The sequence below is a fragment of the Perissodus microlepis genome, chromosome 20 (genome assembly GCF_051167445.1).
Source record: "Perissodus microlepis isolate ML-2025 ecotype Zambia chromosome 20, ASM5116744v1, whole genome shotgun sequence".
NCBI classification, from domain to species: Eukaryota; Metazoa; Chordata; class Actinopteri; order Cichliformes; family Cichlidae; genus Perissodus; species Perissodus microlepis.
The window spans coordinates 28,811,119-28,838,262 of record NC_140480.1 but is presented as its reverse complement, the minus strand read 5'-3'; the positions used below and the strand labels follow the sequence as shown (position 1 = coordinate 28,838,262).

Sequence of the window (27,144 nt, the reverse complement as noted above, 5' to 3'; positions counted from 1 at the left end):
CAGCTCACTCATTTATCGTCTTTGGTTTTATATGCAGGCTCCATGAGTTATTTTGTTCTAAAATACACCAAAATATCTGGTATTTTAGACACTGTGTTATTTAAAAATATTTTCTCAATGTCCAAAGAATGTAATTATCGTAGCAAGAGCTTCTTTTTGATTGGCTTATTAACCTTTTCTGTAAATTTGACTTGGAAATCATATCAAGAACTGCCTTTTTCCCTTTTTTTAGCATACCATGGAAAACCTTTATTTGCTGCCTGTCCAGATGCATAACACAGAGTCTGACTTGCCCACCTACCATCATCCACTCATCTGCGTAAGTGCTCTTAAAGGCTGGCAGCTACGTAACAGAACGTTTCCTCCTCCACTTTGGGCCCGACAGCAATCTATAATTAATCTGCAGCTCTGTACGCAGGTGTAGCTCCCACTGCAAACTCCCAAATCCATTTAAGCAAGCTGAAGCTCTGGTCTGGTTAGCCTGACACACAACCTTTGTGAAGGGCTGAGTAAGAATGAACAACTGTTAATGGTGCTAGATGAGGTTTTTACGCACTGCACTCTGCTAGATACTGCAGGAGCGATGGTGCACGTATGAGTGTTTGCGTCCCTGTGCATGTGTGAATCAGACAATGGCAACTGCAGCAAAAGCGAGCATATGAGATTTATGGCGAGCAAAGGGGAAGCTGACTGGATAATGGGTAAAAAGAGAAGGAATGCACAGGGAGGAGGTAGAGAATAAGCGAAAAAGAGAGAGGTACTACGGTCCAACATAAAGGTCAAGTTAAAGCTTCCCAGAGGATGTGCTGACATTAGAAGCCGAATGTCTCTATAAATGCTCTCTCTTACTTTCTCATCGTCTTCCCTCCTTTTTTATGCTTCCTACGATCTGAGAGAATGTGTGTGTATTGCCCATGATTCTGCTCATGAGAACCCTATATGACAGATTGTCTACTCTAACTCGGCACCAGCAAAAGGACAGAGCAACATGCAGAGAGCTTGTAGACATTCACTTTCTTCTCTACAGATCAAGCGTGCTGCCTTGTTAAGCCCAGGTCTCGCTAGACCTCTGGGCTTTGGGGAAGTCTACTGAAGACTCTTAGCTGACCTCGCCAACCTTTTCCAGTTATGAATAGTCTGGAAGCACCAAGGGCAAAATATAAGAACATTAAAGTGCGGGACAAATTTGTGGCACGCCTCTCGTTCAAATTACGCTCGCAATCTGCCAGTAATTAGCGGCTGATTGAGTAAGGCGGCAGCTCATTACGCAATCAGTGCCTGGGACTGCCCTCAAGGTAAATTCTGTAAATGAACGAGCTCAGTATGTAGTTCATAGGAAGGATTTATCACAGAGTAACAAAAGTTTAACAAGACTGAGATTCAACCTCACCTGAGAAACACGCCAGTATAATAGATCATATTGTATAAAACTTATTTTCAGGAATTTACGCAACACATGCAGTTTGACATGTTACAAAAGAGAGTGAAAATTAGAGACAGTAGAGCAGGTTGAGGAATATGTTGTTAATATGGGCAGTGTTTCACTAGGACAGAGGTACTTTAATTAGCAAATACCCACATTCCTCATCCCTCTTTCTAAAATGCCAAAATACTCATAACTAGCTGGAATTGATAAGTACTTTATTCATTATTTGTGCTTTTTTTTTTTTGTCTTCAGAATATGCAATCAAACACACATCCCTTTACATTCCTTCTGTTATTCTCACACAAATGCCTGTATATTACAGATAAAAGTGCTATTCACTGCTGAAACACTGGCTGCTCTTCAGTTGTTATGCAAAATAAGTGTAATCAAAACAACAAAAACAAACACCTAAACCAAGAAAAAAAAAAAAAAAGGAGCACAATGCCAGACACACAATGCATCTGAATGACAGGTTTGAGACCACTAATATTGCTTACCTCTTCACTGTATTTGCTGACGTAATAATAGATTTCGTTGAGAGCGCTGAGCATGTTGAACTCTGTGGAGTGGAGTCTGGCTTGTTCTGCCAAATAGGCATTCATGTCCTGGTCACTAATGGCTGGCAGCCGGTTGATGTCGGCATAGTACCTGGGGATACAGACGAGGGGCAACGTCACAGACTCGCTGAGTCAATGCGATAGTTCAACTGAGGCTTAAATTCTTTTATACAGTATTTCAAATTTGGATCCATTATATCACTTTCACTAACAATGAATGCCTGCTAACAGTCACTGACAAAGCTTTTACTGAATCTGGCTGAGAAATGAATACATGAAAAAAGAGCCTTATGAATCAGTTTTCCCAAAGATCCAACTCTCATTGTATGAGGATACAAAACAAAGATGTGGGGGGTGTTACCATGGTGTATTAAGTGAATGCAACGGCCCCTACCTCTCTACCCAGCTCTTGTAATTGGGGATATCTTTAGCATAGAGCAGCTTATTTGATGGAGAGTCTTTGCCCAGGCGGTGCTCTGAGGTGGAGCAAGAATCCATGAAGGTTTGCGCTACTACAGACAGACAGGCGTCCGTGATGCTGCTCTTATGGATGTCAAAGACAAACTGCGGGTTCTTGATCACATTTACCCAGAAACGCAAAGGAAGGCTGGCAGACAGAAATAAAAATAAGGGAAATACAGAAAGGCGTTAATAGATAGTCACATGCAATCTTACTTTTACTGTCTTTAGTAGAAAACCCCTTACCAATTGCTTTTCCATGTGTGACGTACGTCTGTGTCGTGAATGCCGTGTTTGTCTGCCTGCTCATCCAGGAAGTCAAACATGTATTTGATGGCCAGGGGAAGGGTGCTCCCTCGGTGGACTGTACTGAACAACGTCTCAAACAAGTCATCAACAAATTTTTGTAGTGTACCCTAGTAGAAGAACGAGAGTAAAGAGATTAACAATGCATGAGCACCAAGAAACAACGATTATAACAGAAAAAAAAAGCCATTGTGAATGCAGCATTATCATAAAAAGTGACAAACTTTTCTGTGGTCACAGAAATGTATGAGAGAATACTGACGTACCTTGGTAGCTAGCAGTCGGGTTAGATAAATCTCAGAGACCATCTTGCTGCCACGATCTCCTTCCTTCTGATCTCCATGCTCGTGGTTTTTCACCAGATGCCAAACCTTTACACCACTTTCTAGATCGGGGGTAATCATGGGAGCACGTGATCGGAGGCTGTCTGGACTCCCGGTGTAGCGGAATGAAGAGTCTGTCCAGGACAGGAAAGAAAAAAGGAGAGGAAAAAAAAAGCGATAGAGAATTATTAGCAAGCCTAAATGACTGTGATTAAAAAAAGCTTCCCTTAGGTGTAGCATCATCATGTAAATTTAGCATGCACTCACACCTACTGTACATAGAACACCCACAAACAAACCCACACAAGAACACACATACACAGCCCCTTTCTCATTTCCATCTCTGCTTTGTAACTCATTACACAGCCGAATCCTCTGCGCTCCTCCTCTAAGCCATGCTATAAAGGAAATTGCAATAATGGATAATTTCTAAGGACAACAAAGTAATGAAAGGGAGGAGGAGTTGTGGTGTCTAGCATTGCACTGATTAGTAATAGCCATCTTGAGACTTGAATCTTAAATGACACAGAAAATGGATGAAAACAAGACTTTGACCTCTGTCCTTCACATGCAAAACCAAATTATTATTGTGCAGGACTAAAAATACTAAATATTTATTACTCTGCTTATTGACTCTACTTTTTCTTCTCTCTGTATGCCATTATTTATCCGATGAGTATTTGCTTTTCATCTTATTCATTCTCTGTCTCTTATATAATCCCCATCTCACTGACTGAGACACTGTTGTGCCGAGTTCCACTTAAAGCACTCATAATTGGTTCTTCCTCGCCACATTGTGCCAATGCCAAATGTCCCTGTCATCCTCTAATCAATACATCAAAAGATTCCTACAGCAACTTGTTAAGCACTGTAGCCACCATCCTTCATCCATACATCCCTACCTTTGTGTACCTCTCCTTTTTCATTCTCTCAGAATGATACTGCTTTCACTTTCCTTAATTAGTTGTCATCATGGCAGGTGGCTCTCTAGAGATTCAGGATGTGAGCATCCCAATGAGGATTTCTCTCACATGTCTTCAAATGCCGAGCTGAACAACTAAGCTTTTGCTGCCAATAAAACCACATACCTTTCAAATAAGACCAAACTGCAGCTCTGGAATGGGCACTAGGGACACTAAGGGATGATGTATGCACTTGTGTGCAGGGTGGATTGAGGACCCAAATCCCATCCTAATCCAGTCACTGTTTTTTTTTTTCTTTTGCTATTCTACTTTTTTTGTGGGCAGGGCTATTCTTCTGCCTGCACCGCAGTCTTTTCCTAACTCCCTGAAACACTAAGCAGTGACCTGCAACCCTTTCCTGCTTGGCTGCAATTCGCAGCTCCCGGACAGAGCCACTCAGTAGGGGAGTGTGTTCAAGCTGATTTTAAAGCTAATAGGGGGTTCTGGGGGTGTAAATTGAGTCAAGATGCTAAGCACCGAACGTGAAATTGGTATGAATCGATCAGCAGGTGTCGAGGTGCAGCTGTGCCCGCTGTGCCAACCCATGATTGATGAGAGCCAGGATCATGCCAGCAGAGGCTTTGCTCTTTATGCCGTGCACAACCAGCTCCAATGCCTGAATAGAATATATGGGTATAAAACTCCAAAGAGAACAAATTAAGCTTGACAAGAAACAACCTACATAATGCAGAGAAAGTGACTTTCCTTTTGTAGTTGTACTCTTTTTTTCTTTTTTTTTTTTACATTAGTTTGGTCATCCATCATCTTGCCATTTCTCCCAACAACCTTTACGGTGTTTTGTTCAAAAGAAAGTGATGACTCAGTACGCTGCAATCTTCTAAAGGTCATCATTGAAAATATCGTTACACTTTATTTTTCACAGCACATAAACTGAAGATAATGGCCCATTTTGGAGTGTCCATAGGTGTCCACTGTTAACATTTGTAAATAAGCATAATTGGTTGGAAAGATAAGGACGCTGTTAGCTCTTTTTCTGAGTTAGATAGTTTAAAGGCAGCGTTCACCTAGCGTGGATCCTGATAATTGGCTATGCTCACTTATCTTTTTCTGTTTGTGTGAAGTATCATTCACAGAGAATAATTAGCAATCACAAGTTGTGTGCTGCTGCTGTGTGTTTGGCATAGGACCAAATGTTGGCACCCGGCAGCACAAACAACAAGCACATCTAAAGCATGTGAGCGCCTGCGTGCATAGGCACTGCATGTACTGTGTGCATGCCCACGTGGGCACAAGTATGTGTGCAAATAGCAGCCCAAAATGTCCCGCAGAGAACGTATCTTCATTATAAAAAATATTATAGCCTCAAAACTAAACAATGGCTTTCTCTGTCATTCTCTCTCAGTGTTCTTTCCATACCATCCAACAGAGGTTGGGCCTGAACTGTGAGGCAAACTGCAGCATTCACACAGTTGGAGGGGGGGGGGGGAGAGAAAGCAGCTAGAACCTCTCTAAAGAGAAAAAAAAGAGTAGACCATTGCTTTGGAAAGAGAAGATTTCCCTTTGTTCTTATCTGAAACAACTAATGTAAAAGTACTTTGATGTATCTATCAAAAGCAGCAATAGCACTACATCAACATGGATTTAACTGATGGCTAACCCTCACAATCCACCTGTAATTACGTAATATATATGCTACATCAATCAATACAATCAATGGCAGCCAAAACAAAGGCATATAAAGAGCAATCATGTCTAGTGACTCACCGTATCTGCTGATGGAGGTGCGCGATATGCTGGCTGAGGAAGGGATGTTGTATGATGAGGTCTGCTTTGGCACTAAAGCCACCACACAGCGGTCCGACACCTGTGTGATGAGACAGATTTCACAAAAATCAATCTTTTAAATAGAAAAGAAGCATTCCATGTTCATACATGTGTTAAATATCTCTCTACTCCTAAAATAAAGTCCCACTATTCCTTGTTTAAAACCCATTCTCCGGAGAGTTTTGTGGGCCACCATCACATACCGCGTGTGTGTAATTTATTTATGTATCACATGTTCTCACAAATGTTTCATACCAAAGAGAAGACTACAAATGGGAATGTAGGGGACTGAGTGAGTCCCATGAGCAAAACACATCTCAAACCCGTACATCCTTCCCTGTCATATCTGCACTCCCTGCTGTTCTCTACCACAGCCCTGTGGCTTTTTTCGGCAAAGCAGAGTGCTGTGACTGCATGATGGCTGTACTCAACATGACTGTCATTGTCATCACCCTTCACAAACCTTAGAAACATGATGTAAGCTTTGGAACTAGGATAAGATGCTGAGAGAAAGAGAGAGGAAAATGGAAAAAGAGAGTGTCAGATAGAGAGAGACAGAGACTAGAATGCTGAATGTCTCATCTTGTGTACACTTGACACCACTGGAGAAAAAAAAATGGGGTATGCAGGTATAATAATAGCAATAGAGGAGCAGCGAGTCAGAGTCAAAGAGAAAGACGAAGAAAAAAGGCTGTGTAAAAGATGTTGTGTCATGAATAAGACACAGACACTGGGGTTTATCTCCACCACCCCACCCCTGTGGTGTGGTAGCCTGAGAAAACCTGACATAACCTACATTTGAAAGGACATCCTCAAAATTCTTTTTAGAGATCTTTCATCAATCTAGTATTATAATTAATGGGTCAAAAAAAATGACAGTTTAGTTACAGTTATGTGCTACTAGTGCAGCTACAGCAAAGGAATTTAGTCTGGAAAATGCAAAACACAGCAAACAAAGCCGGTGGTTCTTTTCTGAAAACCAAAACAACAAACAGCTTGTTGGCTGGCATTTACAGCTCACCCTAAGGAGGGATTTCTGCTTCAAACCCAGTGAAGAAAAACTGATGAGCCTCTAGTGGAGAAATAAACAAAAGGAAAATGCCAGGCTCCAAAAGGAATACCTCAAAGAATCTATAGAAAAACAGGAAATTAGGCTTTTCATTTTCTTTAGCAAGAATGGACCCTTTTGGGCTCTCGTTGGGAAATGAACCACTGGTTACTGGGATGGGCATTTATGGTGCTTTTCCCCGTTCTGGAAAGCCACCTTCTCTCATTCGTGTCTTCACCCGTTATTTCCACTTTCATAAACTAATCTCAGCTCTGCTGTTAGCTGGAGTTGCCATCTGGTCTCTACTGAAGAGACACTCGAAAATGGGGATAAAGTCTGGAAGAATCCTCTTAAAGAAGCAGCTCAGGCACCAAGGCCTATTGAAGGGAAATGAAAAATCTGCTTCCTAAACCCCACTCGTGACTAGCATCTTCAGCTGTCTCTCTCCCTTTTCACCTCTTGTGCATTTTGCTTTCCTAAGCTTAATTTCTATGGCCTCTCCATTTTATAGCCACCTCTTGGCTGACAATCCACGGACCAACTCTAATATACTGACAGCGTGGACTTCCGTAAAGTTTGCACCGCTATTCCTGTGATACATTTTCTCCTGGGAGCATGAAATAGCTTCTCTGCACCCCCTCCTTCCACTCCCTCCATTTCTCTCTCTTTCTCTCTGCTTTTTATGGCTGACATAGAGGCTAGAGCAGAGATGGGTCCTTGTGATAGTAGTAAATGATTGAAGGCGTGCAGATTCGCCCTTCAGGGATAATCCAGTGTGGGGCTGATAGTGGGCAGGTGTGATAAGGGCTGTGGGCCCTGCCTGTGATAAGACCTTCCATTAGACAGTACAGAGTGGACCAGACAGCAGAGAGTGGTCATCCTAGATGGTTTTTTTTCCCCTTTCCCCCCCTTCAGCCCTCCCCACACAAACCCACTGTTCTGGTCCACGCCTGTTACCCCTTGGTATCCCATCTCGTCTGGACTGATGCCCTCAGATCATGATGCTTATCACATCTGCGGACTCTGCCCACTAGCTTGGAAACACATCATCTGTGCATGTTTGTTGTCAGAACTGAAAAAATATGAAATGGGCTATTATATGCAAACATTTCTTTCTTGGATGGCAACAGGAAAAAAACTTTAATGCAAATTTCCATTACTTTATAATGGGATATTAGTTCTTTCAAATATTTCCGCTATAAATAGACAATAGTTTTCCTCCTAACCAACTTTTATATTCCAACTTGACAGTCACAGCATTAGATTAATGAACACACAGAAAAATGAGCAGTATCTGTTGTGTCTGGGGTTGTTGAAAATAGCCTAAATGCCCCAAGTCTGCAATCTGGGTAACCGGACTCTACTGGTGTGGTTATCAGTCTCTCCTCTTCCTACTCCTTCACCACAGAGGAGGAGGACACAGAGGTCACCACTCAGGCTACAAAAACTTTTAAACCGCCCTTATTTTAGCATTTTGCATTTTTAGGAAGAAGCAGTATGGCAAATACTTCCACTACATTCAAGGAAAAAAAACAGTCTATGCATTTGCCCCACAATTGGATGTGGAATAATATCATCTACTAAATAACCTTGTTGTCAAACATAATCAAAGTAATTAAGTGCACTGTGCACTGGGAACAACATGCTTGGCCTGTCTGCAATTTGAATCATGGGGAAAAACAACTCCGGCTACAGCTCACGATAATGCCCACTTTAGGAATTGTCAGTGCTGCCTTCAAGTGATCTCAGTAATTCTGTAACTCTGTAATTCTGTTTACTAACTATCCAGTAGCTCCCCCACCCCCATCTTTGTCTTAAAATGACAAAAAGGGAGGGTGGAGGAGGAAGAGAATGGAGAATGAGAAGAAAGTGCCAGAAGAGCTTGTCTTTGACAACGAGGAAGATTAAGTAGCAAAGCAAAACTGAAATCAACAATCAGTCAACCCCCCCCCCCCAAAAAAAAAAACAAAACAGAAACAAAAACAAAAACAAGAAACAAATTCAAACCCAAAAAAACAAAAACACGTTATCCAAATTATTATTATCCAAAGGATAATATTTCATCTTCAGTTTGGATGAGTACAACCAAGTGAAATGAGAATATATACTGTTGTATATACAGTGTTACAGTGTGCTTCTATACTTTTTAAACCATGCAAGAAAGAGTAAATAAAATAAAAATAAAATAAAATAAAATACAGAAATATTGGAAAGGTTGGAAGAAGGGGTTTGAGTTCCCTCCCTATGAATCCAAAGGTGATGAACAAGGAATCTGAACTCATTTTCAGTGTGTACATTTATGTTTTTAATTTTAGAGTGGTTGGGAAATGAGGGAGAAGGCAGGGAGGGTGCAATTCCACATTCTGGTTGTGTAAACCATTATTTCCCATGTGGCAGAGTAAATAGCCAATGGGGTTTCTTGGGTTGCTGTGAGTCCTATGAATTTTAATGCCTCTGTCTAGTCCCTGTGTCTCTACTATGAGAGAATTAGCAAATACTTGAGCTGATGTTCAGACTCACTTTGCATATTTCAGACCTCCTTTCACTATTTCCTGCTTACCTCTTCCCATTTTTTCTTCAAACATTTCCCGTCAGTCCTAATGAGCTGAGCTTCCTTCTTTTCATATGTAGCCAGATGTGTTGTCACAGCTGCCAATGCAGTGCCATGATGTGTGACACAAACACACACAAACTCATACATAGGAGACTATTGCCAGCACATCGAAACAGCAATGAAGTTTCAAAGTCATTCCATCCTACTTTGATCCCTTCCACCACTGACTGCCTAATGTTGCAATGCCCCGTCTCCTCCTCTCCTTCCACGCTGTGTTGCCCTGCACTCTACATGGCGTACACTACTGGGCCTTCCATTCTAGGCACGTTCTTACATCCATAATCAATAGCAGTCAGAACTGCTATTGAGCGAGTAAATAAGTTAAATGGCCACACACATGTCGCTGTGTGTCCTGTTGCATCCCTTGGCTAACGATGGCAACCAAACTGTGACAGAAAGAACTTGAAAAACAACAACAACCACAACACAGGCACATTTTTGGTGTGGAAGCAAACATACTGAACTGCTTTATCAAGGATGAAAGCACTGCAGTGACCAAGAGGTAGGCAGAGCTTGAGAGGAAGGCAGAACAAAAGTGAGTGGGGAAAAAAGTCAAGGGAAGAGGAGATCTTATTGCTTGTTAGCGAACTAGAAAAAAATAGAAAAGGGAAACGGCTAAGGGCAAAATGCACACAAAGCAAATATGTAAGTAAATAAATACATAGATAAAACGTGGCAAAGGGGAGATAAAGGTGAGAACAAAATGGAGGGTGACAAGCAAAAAAAGACAAAGGGGAAAGAAGCTGCGTGGTGCCAAGTCCTGTGTGAAGGACACTGTGATGTGTCCCATCTTCTAATGACTCCTACATCTGTTGAATTATTCTGCTTGTTCTTTTGGGGCAAGAGTTCAGATTGACCCCCTACTGCGAGGGCTTGAGCTTCACCACCTCGTAGCCATTTTCTGCTTCTAGATGCACATGTGTCTCCTTTCCCCATGGTCCCAATTTTCAAATCCAGCCAAAGCTGCATCCCAGCTCTTAAGCAGGTAACCCAGAATCAAACTCCGTGCAGCCTTTAAACAGACTGTCCCCCTTGACTGGCTAATGAGAGCTGACTTAGGATGCAAGATTCATGACCTACAGAGATAGTTCTGAATTGCCTGTTTATTTCTTTATTCCTTTTGTTCTTCTTTTATTATCTTATCTGTGGCTTCCACTAACCCCGTCTTGTTTACCCCCCCCCCCCCCCCCCCTCTTTGTTTACGATGTCAAAAGCCTTAAATTTCCCAGAAAAAAAATGCAGAACTCTCCTTATCAGAAAGCCACGTCTTTAGCGGCCTCCGTTTCTCTTTGTTAAACAGAGGGCAACAGGTTCGCCCATGGGCTCTCAAATTGTGGGGTGTGAAAGGAGGTTCCAGAACTGAAGAGACAGAAGCAGGCAGTCACAGCGGGACTAATTGTTGCCAGCATAGAAGTCAGAGAGCGACAGAGAGAGGGGAAAGAAAGAGAGGGAAAATGAAACGAGGAGAGCTGCTTTTCCTCCCCACTGGAGCAGCTTCATCTCTCCAGGGAGGAGGGAGAAGTGTCAACTGAGATGCTGAGAGTTCATCTCTCCTGCCACCTGTACAGTAATTGTCCTCTATTCTGAGTCACTTGGATTACACCAGGCATGGGCATGCAAATGAGGGGTTGAAAATTGGCTGCCTAAAAGTCAAGAGCAGGAAACATCAAAGTTTGCCAAAGTGTGCGGCACAATTTGAATAGTAAAATCCACATCAGGAACTGAAATGAGACGGGGGTGTTTTAAGATGTAAAAAGCAATGTTTGAAAGTGATTAGGAGGAATGTTGCTCTAAAGCATTTGTGTGTGTTTACCTGGTAGTGCATGAGAGTGTTGAGTCTTTTCCAGTCATTTTCAATCTTAGTTGTGATGTCTTCATCTTGCAACACCACACGAGCCATTCGTCCCTGGCGCCATTCTGAAAGCGCAAAAACACAAATACTGAATTATGAACAACCGCATAGTGCAAATTATACATCATAGTGAGCCATAATTTAAAACCATATGTGGAGGATGCTGTGAAGTTACATAATATTGGTTTATGCAGTGTTTCCAGAGATGGCTCCCGTGCAGGGCAACTGTGAATTCCTATGACACTAAACCAAACTCTCACCTTCCAGTTGGTGAAATGTAACCTGCTTAGGATAAAAGCACTCTACAACCACACACACACTCACACACAAAAGAGCAGATATAAGTAGACTTGGATTGACACGCATCTTAATTAAACATTACACATGAACAATTGCAAGATGTATATTCAGGCAGGCTGCACACTTTAATTGGTACTTGTGTCACTTACGCAGCAGTTGGCCCATCGGGGTCAGAAAAAAAAAGAAGAAGAGGAGAGCAGACAAGACAGGATGAAAAAAAATGAGCAATGAGAAAATCACCTCCTTTCAAAGGAAAAAAAATAGGAGGTAGGGGTAACAGGTAGAGATTATAAGCACTGTGGGAGGGCAGCAGCTGACAGGTCATTGTGGGGTAATGAAATGATAAGTATGCTAAAAGTGGAAAGTGGATAGCCACTGTGGGCCTCATACTGGTAGCGATCATCAAATTGCTTCTCATTCACTAAGTTCTATGACTTTGTGCATCCACCAGATGACCATATGATATTCCTGTTTGACATAACATACTCCTCAAACCCTCTAACCTACACTCAAATCTCCAGATAAAGCTGAAGAACAAAAGACGCTCTTATAGAGATGCAATTATTTTTGAGAAGGAGGCAATAGATGCACTGAGAGCGATACTGTGGAGTGATGGATGGTATGCAGCAAGCTGTGTTTTTTTCTCCTCTTCATGCATATGAAGAGAAAACGAGAGACAGAGAGAAATAGGAGGCAAGGTATGGAAAGGCGAGGATGGAAATGGCAGTGGCGCTGGTTTGCCATGCTGCCAGCTCTTACTTGTGCTGGCCACTCAGCCACATCATAAACACAAACACGCACACACAAAGACGAGCCCACTTCTCTATCTCGATCTACTTTGTCTTATTGGCGCTACCAAACAGTAAAAGCTGCCAGACGGAGGGATGCGCCGCATACTGTCAGTCAGTTTGATAGAAAGCCTGGCAGCAGTACACTGAAGCTGGTTACCTGGCTGGGCTGCTAGAACACAGCTTTTATCACACTAATGCACCAATAATCTGTACACATGGCTAGGTTTTCTCTGACTGATACATTAATCTGTGGGTGTGAAGGACTTTACACCTGCCAGCTGCATCTGTGAGTGTTGTGTGTGTTTGTGTATTTATTTGTGCTCGGGTGTGTGTTTGCGCCCTACCGAGGTCCATGTCGACAGCACGTGGCCGCTGAGAATAGGGCATGTTCTTGTAAACAGCATCCAGTATCTTCTCCTTCACTTGGGTGATGGTGTCACAGTTCAGCACCTTTACTGGAATCTCTGGACTGTTTTCATTGTCTGGGTTCACACAGTTTAGGATCTGCAAATAAGGGAAAAGAGAAGAGTGGGTGAGGGGATGAAATATCAAAGAAAAGGAAAATGTGAGAGCAGAGCAAAAAGCTTGAGGTGTCCTGTTACTGGCTGGACTTTGGTCCAGCTTGAAGCTTTGCCCTCATTAGAGTCTCCTCGGAGCATGGCAGGAGCTTTGAAAAACCATTTCCGCTCTTGCTGGCATCCAGAAATCTAATTTCACACCTTCGGCGGGACACCAATTTCCAGCTCTGCCGGGGTGTTAGCACGTAATGAGCCAAATTCCCAGTCAGAGCAATCAGAGCATTGTCATGTCACATGCTGACTCTGTGAGTGCTTTTTTCTCTGTGCATTTGTCTGTGTATATAGAGGGCTATGTTTGGTGTGTTCCAGTCTCCACAGCCACCCACTCTGATGTTGGGCCAACACTGGAGGTAGTGGGATAATTAGTTAATTTTCTTCCTGCACTAGAATAAAAAACTCCAACATAGCAAACATGGCTATGACATCTTAAAATCTGATTTATTGTTTGGTATATTGGAGTCTGTGTGTCTGTGCATCTTGTGAGCAGCATTTTAGCCACAATCTTACTTAGACGTTTCTTAGACAAGCACAACCTGTACTTCAGTGTGCCTTTGAGCCAGTGTGCACAGTTCCTGTGAGGCTGGTGAAGTGTGACTTACCAGGGTTTTGTACTCGATCTGTTGGCGGATGAGCTTGTCTTCACTTAGGGAGTAACGGGCCTCTCCAGTGATAGCGTCGATGGGCCCCTTTTCCATCTGCTGCTTGATGGCGCAATACAGCATGAACAGAGGCTCCCCAGCACACTCCTGCACACACACAAAGAAATCCACAGATTCGCACATGAGAACAGCATGTAACATCAGATTTTTCAAGAAAGTTTAATGATATCAAAATAAACAAAACAAACTATCACTGTATTGGACTAACCTTGAGAAACTTGTGAAGGAGGAAAGCGAACCAGTTTGTCAGCATCTTCTCTGCAACCGATTCTGTCCTGAAAATGCATTAAAAAAGTCCAAATGTTACTTTTTAAAATCTTATTTCAAAACATTTAGTAAGAAAGAGTTTAATATTTCAGGAGGTTATGAGGTTATAAACTACAGAGAGGGTATCTTGACATCACTGACCACAGACAGACATCATGGATGTCAGTCTGTGGTCACAGTGATTGAACAGAGCAGATCAGAGAGCGGGCATTTGTGCATGTACGTGTATGGCCTGTGTGTATGCGTGCGTGATTGAGTATGCATGAGTGTGAGCCAATGTGTGCGAGCTTGATTATTCACGTGTGGTTCAACACAGTGGGACATCAGCAGCTGTGACAAGCCTCAGCTGTTGAGAGAGACGAGTGCTGTCACTGCCAGGTAACGCCTGATCACAGCCAAAACGATCTCCTCTCCTCTCATTTCCTCTCTTCTTCCTCCTCCGTACCTCCTCTCCCTTCCCAGTCAATCACACAGGGGGTACAGTGTACTGCCAGGCTTGATTGGGCATGAAAAAACACAAGTGTGCAATGACCCCTCGACTATTTCTATCACAGAGAACACGAGAGGACAGTGTATGACTCCTTTATGATTTCGACTTATATCTTTCTCTGAATGCCAGACAAACATCCTCCCACTGCCTCATTAGCACCATCATGGGACACTAGAGAAGCAGAAGCTGCACTTAAATAAAAAACAGAATCCAGCCAGGTGGGAATGGTTAACGAGCATGAAGCATAGATGAAAGGGTTAGTTCTGGGTGGACAAGCACCTGAGATGAATAACAACAAGTAGCTTCCACCTCATCTAGTAAAAGCGCTTCTACCTTACTCTGTTGTTATTTGACGACTGCACAAGGCTTCCTGCAAAGAGATTTAAAAATGCTACCTGGAACACACCAATACCAAGCTGTTTTGGAACACAAACTGTTTTTTTTTAACAGCTAGCTTTTGGCCTGTATTATTTTCAGTGTCATTCCTCCTGCTAGCTCTAACATAGCTACTATAAACACTAATCACAAGTTAACATGCCATGGTAAAGTGCCCCATAGACTGCACTGCTGTTTGAAGCCTGCGTTTGTCACCTGGCCATGAATGATCACTGCCAGTCAGTCTGTCCATGAGCATTGCCAATTTAAATGACAGTGCAGTGGAAAAAATGACCCTCTTAATGTAGCAGGAAATTACTGTGATTACTCTGGTGGATATGATGGAAGGTCTTTATAGCATACTGTGCTGAACTGGGGATTAGCTGGAATCGGAGCAGCCAGGTATTAAAGACAAGTTAGAAGGCTTCCGTCTCCTCAATAGTGCTAGGCATGATTATACCTATTCAGGCTCTGAATGGACCTGAAGGGAGATTATGACTATTGTGGAGATAATTGCGTTAAGTCGTGTTTGAAGGCTATGAGCAAGAGTCTGGGACCAACGCAGAAGTCCCAGCAGGATTGTGTGAACCAGCGAGGTTACAAGAGCCAACAATTTAGTCAGTGAGACGAGATAAAGCGTCAGTCATTCTTTCTCTCTCATTAAATTGAGATTGAATGAGGTATTGGTCTATTTTTTACTTGCAAATACAAAACTTTCCTTCAGCTCCAGGACAGAGGAGCAGAGGTTATATTTTGTTTTGAATGATGTGCGGTCGAATTGTGATGTTGTCTTCCCCGCCTGGAGGCTATTCCCCTGCCAACGAGAGTCCTGGCCAGTCTATTGGCAGCTTGTTGAGAGGATGGAGACTTGTGTGACAGCTTATTTGAAGTGTGATGTGCCAGCGGGGGGAGCGTGTACATTAGTTCACCCAGTTTCAGGTACAGGATGAGGGAGTAAACAATGCTGAGGAGCTGAAAGATTGCACGCTTCTGTGCATGTATGTCTGTGTGTGTGACAATGCATTCTCTTTGGGGGAAAACATACAAGCTCTATTGTTCTGTCCTCTTTGTCATTCCATATACGTACAGTACTGTGCAAAAGTCTTGCACCACTTATTTAATTTATGGAAAATAGGTCCACCGATTTACTGAAATATGTAGATATAAATGGAAATAAAATATATAAGGCAAAAATAGACATTGTACAACTCTACCAAGCTTGAAAGTCTTATGACCACCTTTATTCTTCAGCACAGCCTGAAGTCTTACGCAACCTTTCTCATAATTTCTTTAAGTAGTTCTCTAGGCTTTTTGAGGACATTCCAAAGGACGTGCATTGGATGTTGGCTGCATTCTCTGTACACCTGATCACCAAAACATTTAAAATATGTGGAGCTTTGGACTCTGGGGAGGCTAATCCATGATTGACATGGATGATTGACAAGGTCTCTCCAGACCTTGTCTATATTTATAATCATATTATAATTAAAATTGGTTCTTTACTAAGTTTTCTGTTATGTGTGTACACAACACTGGTTCATCCTTTGGGTTAGGTGGCCTTTTGAGCTTGAATGGGTCATAGGTCAGTGTTGGTTTAACAAAAACACATTCCTCTGAAAATGGAGAACTTTGAAAGACCTGCAGAAAGCCTGAGGAACTGTTGCTTAAGACCGTTTAAAACTATAAGAAAAATCTGGCTCTTTGGAAGCAAAATACCAAGAAATAAGGGGTGGCTCAAGACTTTTGCACAGCACTATATCTACACAACAGAGAGAATACATACATAGAGAAAGACACAAAGTATTTCTCCAAGGTTTCAAAAAAGTAATTTGAAAACATAATAAGGATCCATAAGAGCCTGAGGCTGTTTTCATGCTGAATAAACTTGAATGTATTGTGGAGTTTTTTGGACAATACTCCAAATCCCTGAGTAATTGCCCTCCTTCCTCTACAAGAATTCACCCCTCTTTATACCCCCCCACCTCATGCTTACCATGTGCCCCTCCCTGCCTGTATGAGACTTGAGTGTGTTAGAAGTTAATGGAACCTATTAAGTATTTTAATAAGCTCAGCAAGTCTCGAAGAAGGAAGTCAAATAAAGCCTTTGTGAGGGGGCTGTGCTGACTCCCCTTTAATATATCTTCACTTGAATGTCGGGCGGGGGGGAGCCCTTTGTTCTCCTCCTTCTCCTTCCCTTCTTGTCCTCCTTCTCATCTGCCTCCACTTCCTTCTTTCTATTAATTGAGTTTCATTAATGAACATCAGGATTTCATTATCCCACATAGTGCTTAAGACAGGCCCCATCTCTGGTCTCCTAATGGCAGCTAGGGTGGACTGGGGCGCTATTTTAGCAGCCAGTTGAATGTCTTTCAGTGAAACTAATGCCAAACACAATACTCACTCTCTTAATAATGCTGTACTCCATTGCTCTGCATGGGCGGAAATCTCATTACAAAAACGCGTAGGAGAAAAATAATACAAGATTGAAAAGTCTCAAGGTGATAGAAGCAATGTTCAGTGATTCCATTAAAAGAGCATTATAAAGAAGAGAAAGTGAAACTGGGTAAATCAAAAGGCTTTGAGAAAACTTATAGATGGAGACAATGGAGAAGAGATTTTAATGCATAAAAAAGCATGTTTTGATAGGGGTTATTTAATCTGTAAAAGTCTGAGAAACTGGAGGGGCAGAAAGATGGCCAGAGGACAAGGTACATATAGAGAATGGGAGAACTGGAACGATAGGACACAGAGAGAACGTGAACACAAGAGCACTAATGGTGGTAAATACAATCCAAACAATATGGGGTGCTTCATCAACTCCACTTAGCGCACTGAAGAGTGTTAAAATCAAACACAAAGCTTAGACATCACTTTCAAAAAGCTTTTAGGAGAATGAAAGTGACTGTGAGACAAAATCATTCCTTATCAAGGCAAAGACAACAGAAGGTATTTGAAATCTTTAAATACCAAACAGACAGGAGTTTCTCTGAAAAACAACCCTCAAAAGAGCACGAGTGCACCCTTCAAATATGATTCCAGGAACTTAACTGACTGGGGATGATATATGCTGCATAAATGCAAGATAATGTACAATGTGCTATAATTTGTTTTCACTAGTCTGATATGATTGATGGTAAAATGGGGCCCGGCACTCTGCTGAGCTTAAGAGTAAAAAGTATGTATATGTCGCATTGCAACTGGTGTATAAGATTTCCAAATTCCCCCCTGGCTTTCAGAGACATTCAACCTACCATCAAACTTTCTCAGTGACAAGAGCTGTGTTGTATTCCTTTCAGCTACAATGAGGTTAACTACTTTTTATGCTTACTCTGCCAAGAGGCATGTCACACGGATTCATTTTAAGTGACATATTTCTTTAACCCATTCAATGTCAACTTCTTCAGGGGAAAGTTCAGAAATATTTTTTTAAATTGCTAGCTGCATATTTATTAAAGTTATATACATATTAGTCCATATATCGTCGCGTCTACAGTTAGTAAATGCACCATCAGATCTGTGCAGACACCTTGCGCGTTTTAAGGAAGAGGGCTGTTTCTTTAACATGCTGTTCCATTTAACCCACCTTTAAACCTGCACACTTAGCAAGAAAGCTGCATACCTTAAAACTACACAAGGATATTAATTAATTAACATTATCATTCCCAATGTAGTGCAGATAGTGCATCAGCAATTAAATACTCAAATATAGAAAACATGCTATCTGGAGATAATCTCCCCGTGTGAGAGACAGAATATTTGAGAGGACTAGAGAAATTAGCTGTAATGGAGGCAGAGGTGGTGAGAAGTAAGAGGAGGTGCGGTGTCAATGCTAATCAGAGCCTGCTTTTACAATCAGCATCTTGAACGTGCTGCAAACAACTTGGAAATTTATCTGTGGAAAGACTTGCAAACCTCGGTATAATCTGCTCAATTAATAGGCTTATTAGTTGTTTAATTAGAATTCCACACCTGACACCCCTCCTCCCCTTTTTTCTGTGCAAAAGCTAGTAACAGCATGGTGCTCCAGCTTCCCACACAAACTTACTGCACAGATAACAGCTCAGTTTGATGACAAAGCTGTGCATATATACTGTACCTGCTGTGTTTTGTAGTATAAATATACACTACAGTATATAGCGTTCATACTCTGAACACATCTCACACATCTAAAGCTTTAAATGTTCCCTGTAGAATTTTCACAGACGTCTTTTATTAAAATACCTGTACATGCGCACATAAACACATACACTTTTGATGTCAGAGATGTGCATATACGAGCAACTGCAATCTTTAATAAACAACAATTTGAGGACATTGCATATTAAACTCTGGTTACTATTACATTGTGGGATCGTGATGAGCTGCTTAAACCCATCACAAATGAAAGCAGTTCTCAGTATTTGTAGCTCTTGTCTTTATTGTTTTCTCTTGTAGAGCCTGCTAGTTTGAAAACTTGGTTTGAATTGAATTGAATGAATAAAGTGATTTGGTTGCCTTGGATGTCCTTGATGTATGTTGCTGAACTATTGTAGTTGTGCGAATTTTGCATAAGTGTAAGCTCACTAATTATGCATTAGAAATTCATATCACCGGAATCCAATATAGTCAGCACAGATTTATATCTGTGTGTTCTAACAAGCATGATATCTACAGAAATACGCACTGTACCCCAAAAGATACATGATACAAAAGCACAAGCATCTGTCCAAATACAGCTATTTTATTAAAGCAACAAAACAAAGGGCATCTTAGCTGGAATAATAGCAGGTGTTTCACTACCTTGTTATATGTAATAAAAAACAAACTGAGGAGACATGACAGAAAAAACAGCTGAACGGGAAAATGGCAACAAAGCACAACCCAGCAGCCTCACTCTACGGCCTGCACAAACGCAATTACTGCTTAGAGAAATGTTCAATTTGACTATCATCACAGATGTGCGAGTGTGTTTGAACGTGTGTGTGAGTCAGCTGGCTGGCTTCACGTCGGCTTTTCTCCAAATAGGCAACGAGGAAGACAACAACAGCAAAGAGCCATGTCAAATCACTAATCCCTTAAATTTTTCATAAAAATGGGGACTGAAATGTAAAAACTATAGGACATTTAGCCCTCCAGGCTGCAAAGGCGGGACCCGAGGATTATGTACCACTGTGTTCCTAATAAGAACATAATGAAACGGATAATGAAAACTTAGAGGTGACATGGAGCCCTATTGTCATGTAAAATAACAGCTTAATCCAGGTCCATTTGATGCTGTGATGCTTTAGTCAATTCCTCTGTCAATATGCAGGGCCTTTTCTATCTGGCAGTAATTTAAGCTCGACTATTAACGTGACTTTAAAAAAAAAAAAATAGAAACATTTCTTAAATGTATCTGAAATAAGGAGCATTGACAGCAGAAAAAGGATATTTGGAAACAAAGCAGCTGCCTGGTTTCACAGTCTCATCTTATTTAGTAAAGTAAACATCGTCAAAATCATGCACAGAGCAGCCAGGCTTTACGAAGGACTGTGACGGACTTTGCACATATTTTTTAAGCTACTTTGTTTGCCAAAAGCAGCTGCGGAAACCTGAGCAGGAACTTAGTAGGTGTTTAAAGTTTTAACACGTCATTCTAACTTCCCAGAGAAACAATGTACACTTGATACACAGGGAAAAAAAGTTCAGCTGAACCACTTTTAAATGTTTTATAAAGAGCCTGAGCTTGGAGGATGAGTTAGAGTGACACTGGTATTTAGAGAGAGCGGTGGGAAAGAAGGAAGCTAGAGTGAATGTGGAATTATGCAGAGAGCTCAGATGTTGCTCCTCGTGCAAATATTGCATGTTGTTTATCTCATTGTGCTGCAGATGTACAAGTTCCATAACACTAATTACAAGTGTGATTCTGTGAAGTGTCTACATGGAAACATGGGGAAACAGGAATGCACAAGAAACATGAGAAAAAGGTTATAGAACATACGACTAAATCAAAACCTATCCATCTGTCTAAAAACATTATATGATGCTGCACCTCTTCTTCTGCTAATGAACGTTCTGTTTTTGTTATCTACATAGCTGTCAAAGAACAGCATCGCATATGAGGGGATAAACAGTAATGCTGTGTGTTTTTATCCTTTCTGGCTCAATATTATAAAGCTATGCCAAACAAACAGCATTACCGAGGATTAAGGCATTCTCATTACAATTGTGCACAATAGAGAGGCCTTTGTTTATCTTACTTAGTGTTCATTCATTTCTTCGTTTGACTATTTGAAGCTTTATAATAAGATGGAACAAACAAGTAAGGTTTAAGTTCAGTTGGGCACGATTCAAGTCTTTATATCATGAAGGAACATTATTGCCGTGTTACCTGCGCAGCAGCAGTTTGGGATGGTTCTTGCTCTCCAGGTTGCGGTCAATCAGGTCTGACAGCAGGTGTTTAAGGACATCGGTGGCATACTCCAGTCGTCCTTGAAGGGCAGTCATGATAAGTGAGGCCACATTGCCGCGGTCCCTCATGGAGAAAGAGCGCTGCATTTCCAGTGTTCGGATGAAGGTGAGCAGGAACACTTTGTTGTTGATGAGCTGGCCAAACAGCTTCAGGGCCTTCTCCACGTTCTGCTGGCCATTACCTGACACCTGCACCGAAAAAAAGAGGTAACAACAGTGCATGAGTTAAGGCTAATGAGTATCAAGCAGGAATTTGTTTAGTAATACCTTTAATGATACGTTGCTGAAATATTGGTTTAGAAAGGGTTTGTTGCTCTTTAACTTTCTTTGTGACCTTGCCTCACAAAAAATAAAGATTTTTTCCAAAGGCACCAAAATCTTCACTCATGTTTCACCTCAGGCAGAAAGAAGCTCTGGCTCATGATGAGTAACTGAGAAGATCTTAATCAATTATTGACTGGGTCCCAGTTAAAAAAAAAAGCATTGTACACCGAGTTAGCTGTCATTTCACTTTCAAATTAAATGTTAAACAAGCTTTCAGGGTAAAACAATCTAAGTAATATTCGCTTTGTACTTGTTTGAGCACCCATGACTGTTTTTCTGAAGTTTGCATAAAAATATGGGTCCTCTGGCAGGCAATGCCAAATTTATGTGACTCACCAAATGCCACTGCTCTAAGATGTGACATTACATTTCCTTTGATCTCTTGCAAACACGGCTAGCCTTAACTGAGCAACTATCCAATTAACTAACTACACCTGGCTAGTTAGCCTGACTCACACTGCTGACTTTAATCTCTACTATGATTAATTTTCTTATCCCTGATAGTTTCATCCTCTGGACACCAGTCTCAACAACATAAAATAAAGTCATTTCCTAGCACTACTCTGGCCCCTCGAAGAGGAGGAAAAAGTGTTAACCAGCCAGTTTTTCCCCCCATTGGAAGAACCCAAAGTTCTGCTTGAGGATTGGGAATTACTCACTTCATTACCCCTCATACTGCAGCCACTGGTGGATGAAATAGCCATGTGCTGAGACCCTGTTTTCCATGAGGGAGCTTGCATGTGAGGTGTATATATATGTGTATGTGTATGCTGCCCAGCCTGACTGACTGTGTGTGTGCGTGTGAGACCAGAGTGTAGAAAGGATAGATGGCACACTGGTATCCTTTCCCCCCTTCAGCAATTTCCCACTTACGGTTAGCCTATGGGAGAAGTGGTCAGGGCAGACATGCCATTTGGCTCTCTCTCTTTAGTCCACTTTGTATATTTATGTATTTATTTCAGCTCAGACTGAAGTTCCCTTGTCCTTCCTCCTAAAAATGTATCTCTCTCTTGCACTCTGGTCATAGTTACCTCCAGTTCTCTGAGGACAGGATGATCCTCTATGCCGGGGAAGAGGACCCTCATGGCATAGGTTCTGTAATCCAGATAGGGGATACCAGCTCTGTCGAGGTCGCTGGTGAGCTCATTGATGTCTGTCTGTAACTCGGCAAAGGCTAGAAGAGAAGGAAGGCAGAGAAACGAGACAAGTTGAAGGGAGCGCTTGTGAAAGGCATCCTGAAAATAAAACGGTTATTTAATCCCCAAGGACCAAATATGTGAATCCTTCTTATCTTCATGGGGCTTACTGCTGCTATGATGAAGATGACAGAACGCTCAAGATAGTCTTCATGTCAGAGGAACTCAATATTTTACATCTCTCTTCTAAAAAAATAGATCTCCCTCCCTCTTTTACATTCACTTTTCACACACATATACACACAAACCTCCTTTTCTTACTCATTTTTATCTACCACCCAGTAAATTGGCTGAAGCAAAGGCCCCAAAGAGTGTGGCATCTCAGTGTGAAGCTGCAGGTGAGCACTAGTTAATTGGCTCCATCCTGACTGACTCTGGTTCAAGCCCACAGCTCTGTTGCCTTGCTTCGCCGCCCTTGGGGAGGCTCCCTGCCTGCAGCCTATCACAGGAGCAGCAGTCGTCTCCTAAAACCCTCCTCAAAACCCCACCATCTCTAACCAGTCTTAGCCCTCACCTCCTGGTACCAAAGTCCCCTGTGACACATTGGTTTACACACCAACACATGGACTCACAGTGTATATATACACTCATAAGGAGGAACTCTGGTAGCTATCTAAATCCACCCCGCGGGGAAGTACTCGCCAGGCCAATGCTAATGGTTAAAACATTAATCTTCTTCTGTCCTAAGGCTACCTGTGTATGATTCCCGCTGTTTGCCTACTCTATGTGCCCGTCTGTCTGTATCTGTCATTGGACCATTGTGTTCTATTACTACATAATAACATTGGGGCAGCTGATCAGGGGTGGCTAGAGGGGATAAGTAATAAGGTCCCCTCTGGCTGATGAAATCGCCTCAACACTGTCAGACCTAAACCTCACTTTTGCCACAGACTAGCTAAAATAACCCCAATGATAACAGTAGGAGCAATCAACAGTGTTTATTTCAATGTAGCGATGTGGAAATGATGTGACGCTCACATCTAAAATAAAACTAGAGCAATCAGTGCTCACTTTTGTTTTAACATATCATGGTTACAAAAATATATATACAGACATGCAAAGTGTAAACACAAACACCTGCTATAAAGACATGACTGTAGAATTACAGCAGAATTTAAAATACAGTTTGAACGTTTGTGCGTCTCATATCTAGTGTGTGTTTGGTTCCAGTATGTTTAGAGTTCATGTTAGCTGTATGAAAAATCGCTTCCAGCATGCAAACTACTCCATGATGAAAAAGGTCACATAGAGGGCTAAATGAGTTAATCTTTTGTGATAAAAAACAAGGATGATCCAGATTTGAAGTAATGTTTACATTACTTAAAACATGCAGACAGCTCGGATTGATTTGAGTAACACATACACATATTTATGCTTTTTATTTGTTTTGAGTGATAAAGAAGCCTATTGGTTAAGCAAAGCACTTAACAAACCGTCTGCTTTGCAGTGCTGTATAAAGTCTGTATCTACTATTCTACACTAACACTAACCTTCTTTGCACTCTAGGGCAACTCGTGACTCCAGGTTGTCCATTTGCATCTGCAAGCGCTTAAGGGTCAGATCATTTTCACGTGATTTTCGCTTGTAGGCGATCAGGACGAGGATGACGATGATAAGGAGAAGACCGCCACCTGCAGCGATGCTAACAATGGCCGGAAGGGTCAGCAGGCTGTCAGACATGATGTGCACGGCACCTGGAGATACGTGAAGACCACCTACTTGAACCTGTCAAGAAAGGCAAGAGTCACAATGAGACTGTTAAAACTAAAAGAGCGATTGAAAACATGCAGTTGAGCTGTATGTTACATGATTGTTGTTTTACAGAAATGATTAAGCCAACCAAGTATTGAAAATTAGACCAAAACCTTTTCATATATTGTCTGCTAAAACTGCCTGCAAATACCTGACCATTATCATGTTGAGAGGGAAATAGTACGAACATTGCATTCAATAAGCAAGTGGGTAAATAAGAATAATTGCGGTGGATTGTGGCAGAACCTTCTGACATGTAGAGCACAACCATGCTGCTCTCGCTTTGACCCCTTTTCTTCAGCTGAATTAACAATGATGAGAACACAAATAATAGAGCTTAGAGGTTGACTATTATAAAGAAGAAATTGCAAATACGGGGATAGATGGAAAGTAAGTTGGAAAGAAAGTTAGGTCCATAACAAAACACCAGAACAGACCAGTACTGACCATGACTTTGTATTGCCCAGTGAGGTTGGGAGGCTCGCACAGCAGCTGGCTCTCAGACACAGTGACAGAACAGGGAGTCTCTCCTATTAGTACTGTGTAGTTAAGCTTCACCCCTCCTGATGCTGGAGGAACCAGGTTTCTGCCCTGTGGGCATAGAGCAATGAACAGAGGGGTGTAAAATTTAAAGATAAACTCAGACACACACACACATAAACAAAAATCAAAAAAAATTTTTAATGCGCCACACTGATATGTCACCTGAATATAGTACAAATTAAATCCCTAGGTTTGGGCACAGCTGCCACTCAATAGGATTCCATACCAAGATCAGACAGGCTGATATATTTTACAGTGGGAGCAGCTGGTAATCAGGAAAAAGGATTGAAATATATATTTTGACAAATTCCTTGCTCTCCATCTATCAGGCAAAAAATACCAGTAAAAACCCAAACATACAACTAACTGTAATTACTATACAAACATAATGACTGAGTGAAAAAGGAATTAAAATCTTTCCCAAGGATATTATTTCATCATATCTTTTATTTTTAATTGAGTTGAAAAATGTATTTTCCAACAGTGACCTGGCCAAGAATGGAGCAGAGATTGTACCAATTACAAATGCAGGCAAACAGGGAGATGCAACAAAAGAGTGAACACAATCTCCAGAGGGGTTCACTACAAAGGAAGTTCAACAAAGCTTCAAAACATCTATGAAAGCAAATGCCATACCGATTTAGATTTTTTACACATGGAAGCATCCAGATAATAGGACTTGTATATAAAAATCAAGGTCTATATTGGGGCTTTAATCCGCGAATTAAGTGAATCCATCCTGCATTTCCTTTACCTTGAGAATGATGGGTGAGCCTGGCTTTTGCTCGAGGATGCCTGTGGTGCTGAGCGGTTCAAAGTAGGGGTTGGGGTAGTAGAGTAGGTTAGTGTTGTTGTAGACCAGCAGCGCTTGGACGTTGTTGAAGATGAATCCAAACTCGTCTGCATGCTTCACGGTGTCCAAACCTGGATGGTACTCTGCCATCAAAGACGGAGCAAAGCAGCTCATGCTGGTGGTGTTCAATACTTTACACACCTGGAGAGAGTGAACGAAGAGAAGAGAAAAAATGTTATGAAGAAACTTTAAACTTTCTGTGATGCTACTGGGGATGTGTTGCACTGAAACAATCAACGCATCACAAAATGATAGCCTGTGGCCCTTTAAATGAAAGAAGAGTTGCAATTCAGTCATCCAGAATAAACTTGAACAGCTCAGAAAAGCTATGATTTCTCTTTTTCTTCTGGTCCTATAATCTGCTCCATCCTCTGTGTTCTGTAACCTAAAGTGCGATCCTAACTGAAACACATTGGTTTCAACATGAACCCTTCGGCGTGCTCACCAGCCTTATAATTGACCTATAAAGGCCAAATACTTTTCAGAAAAATAGGATTTATTTTCTGTCATTAAATCCATCTTTATTGTAGAGGGAGCCTCTATAAAGTTGAAAATAAATTGCTCCAACAGCCTCACTAAACAACACTGCAGGCCAACAACCACAAAAGGATGGAGGCATTTCTCCTCTGTCTCCTCTGGAAGAGGTTGAGCTATGGGTCTTTTATTACTTCTCTCAAGTTTGCCCAGATGAGAGGCCTGCTTTCCATCCATCCTCCCCGTCTCAGCTCTAGAGGGAAGGGGAGAGAGGATTGATTGCTGCACAGCACTCTGCTCCGAGAGGTTTTTATCTCCTTTCACTCCCTCCCAGCTCTCTCTCTGGGGAAGAAACTTAATTAGAGGTAAATATCATCAAAGGTGGTGAACGCTAGCGAGTACCACGCCTCCTACCTGTTGTCTGGTGCTCCAGAGAAAGCCAGAAAGATCGATGCAAACTCATTCTGTGTAGGGTACACCAATTGGATTTTGCCAGCATGGTGCAAGCTAAGTTGCAGGAGTGTGATTGCAGAGGTGGAAGAAGGGACTGGCATCTTTATTTAGTTTGCCCTCGGAAATAGACTGAAGATTGTGTTCACGATGTAGCCTTGAATCTCATTCTTAAAATAAATTCAGATACAACTTGGACACACCGTGCCTAAAAATGCAACTAAGGATTCAAATAATTGATTATCTCTTTTTATCATTTAGCCTATCTAAAGTCAGAAAATGATACAAATGACTGTCAGAAGTTGAGCGCAATGAAAAGTGACATTTTCTG

The 27,144-nt window shown here is 41.7% G+C and overlaps 1 protein-coding gene across 2 annotated transcripts in view; it reads right to left on the bottom strand.

Moving 5' to 3' along the window:
* Positions 1 to 27,144, bottom strand: part of plxna2 (plexin A2) — a 157,525-nt gene that overhangs the window by 1,501 nt on the left and 128,880 nt on the right. For both annotated transcript variants that reach the window (XM_084917581.1, XM_084917580.1), the window contains exons 18-31: positions 25,791 to 26,030; positions 24,941 to 25,084; positions 24,232 to 24,466; positions 22,577 to 22,719; positions 21,142 to 21,410; positions 13,869 to 13,935; positions 13,601 to 13,747; positions 12,768 to 12,927; positions 11,294 to 11,397; positions 5,759 to 5,858; positions 3,015 to 3,205; positions 2,689 to 2,858; positions 2,378 to 2,590; positions 1,924 to 2,074 (exon numbers count right to left, since the gene is read on the bottom strand). In XM_084917581.1, coding sequence (XP_084773707.1) covers positions 1,924 to 2,074; positions 2,378 to 2,590; positions 2,689 to 2,858; positions 3,015 to 3,205; positions 5,759 to 5,858; positions 11,294 to 11,397; positions 12,768 to 12,927; positions 13,601 to 13,747; positions 13,869 to 13,935; positions 21,142 to 21,410; positions 22,577 to 22,719; positions 24,232 to 24,466; positions 24,941 to 25,084; positions 25,791 to 26,030 — 2,334 coding nt within the window. The remainder of the gene's footprint in view (positions 1 to 1,923; positions 2,075 to 2,377; positions 2,591 to 2,688; positions 2,859 to 3,014; positions 3,206 to 5,758; positions 5,859 to 11,293; positions 11,398 to 12,767; positions 12,928 to 13,600; positions 13,748 to 13,868; positions 13,936 to 21,141; positions 21,411 to 22,576; positions 22,720 to 24,231; positions 24,467 to 24,940; positions 25,085 to 25,790; positions 26,031 to 27,144) is intronic.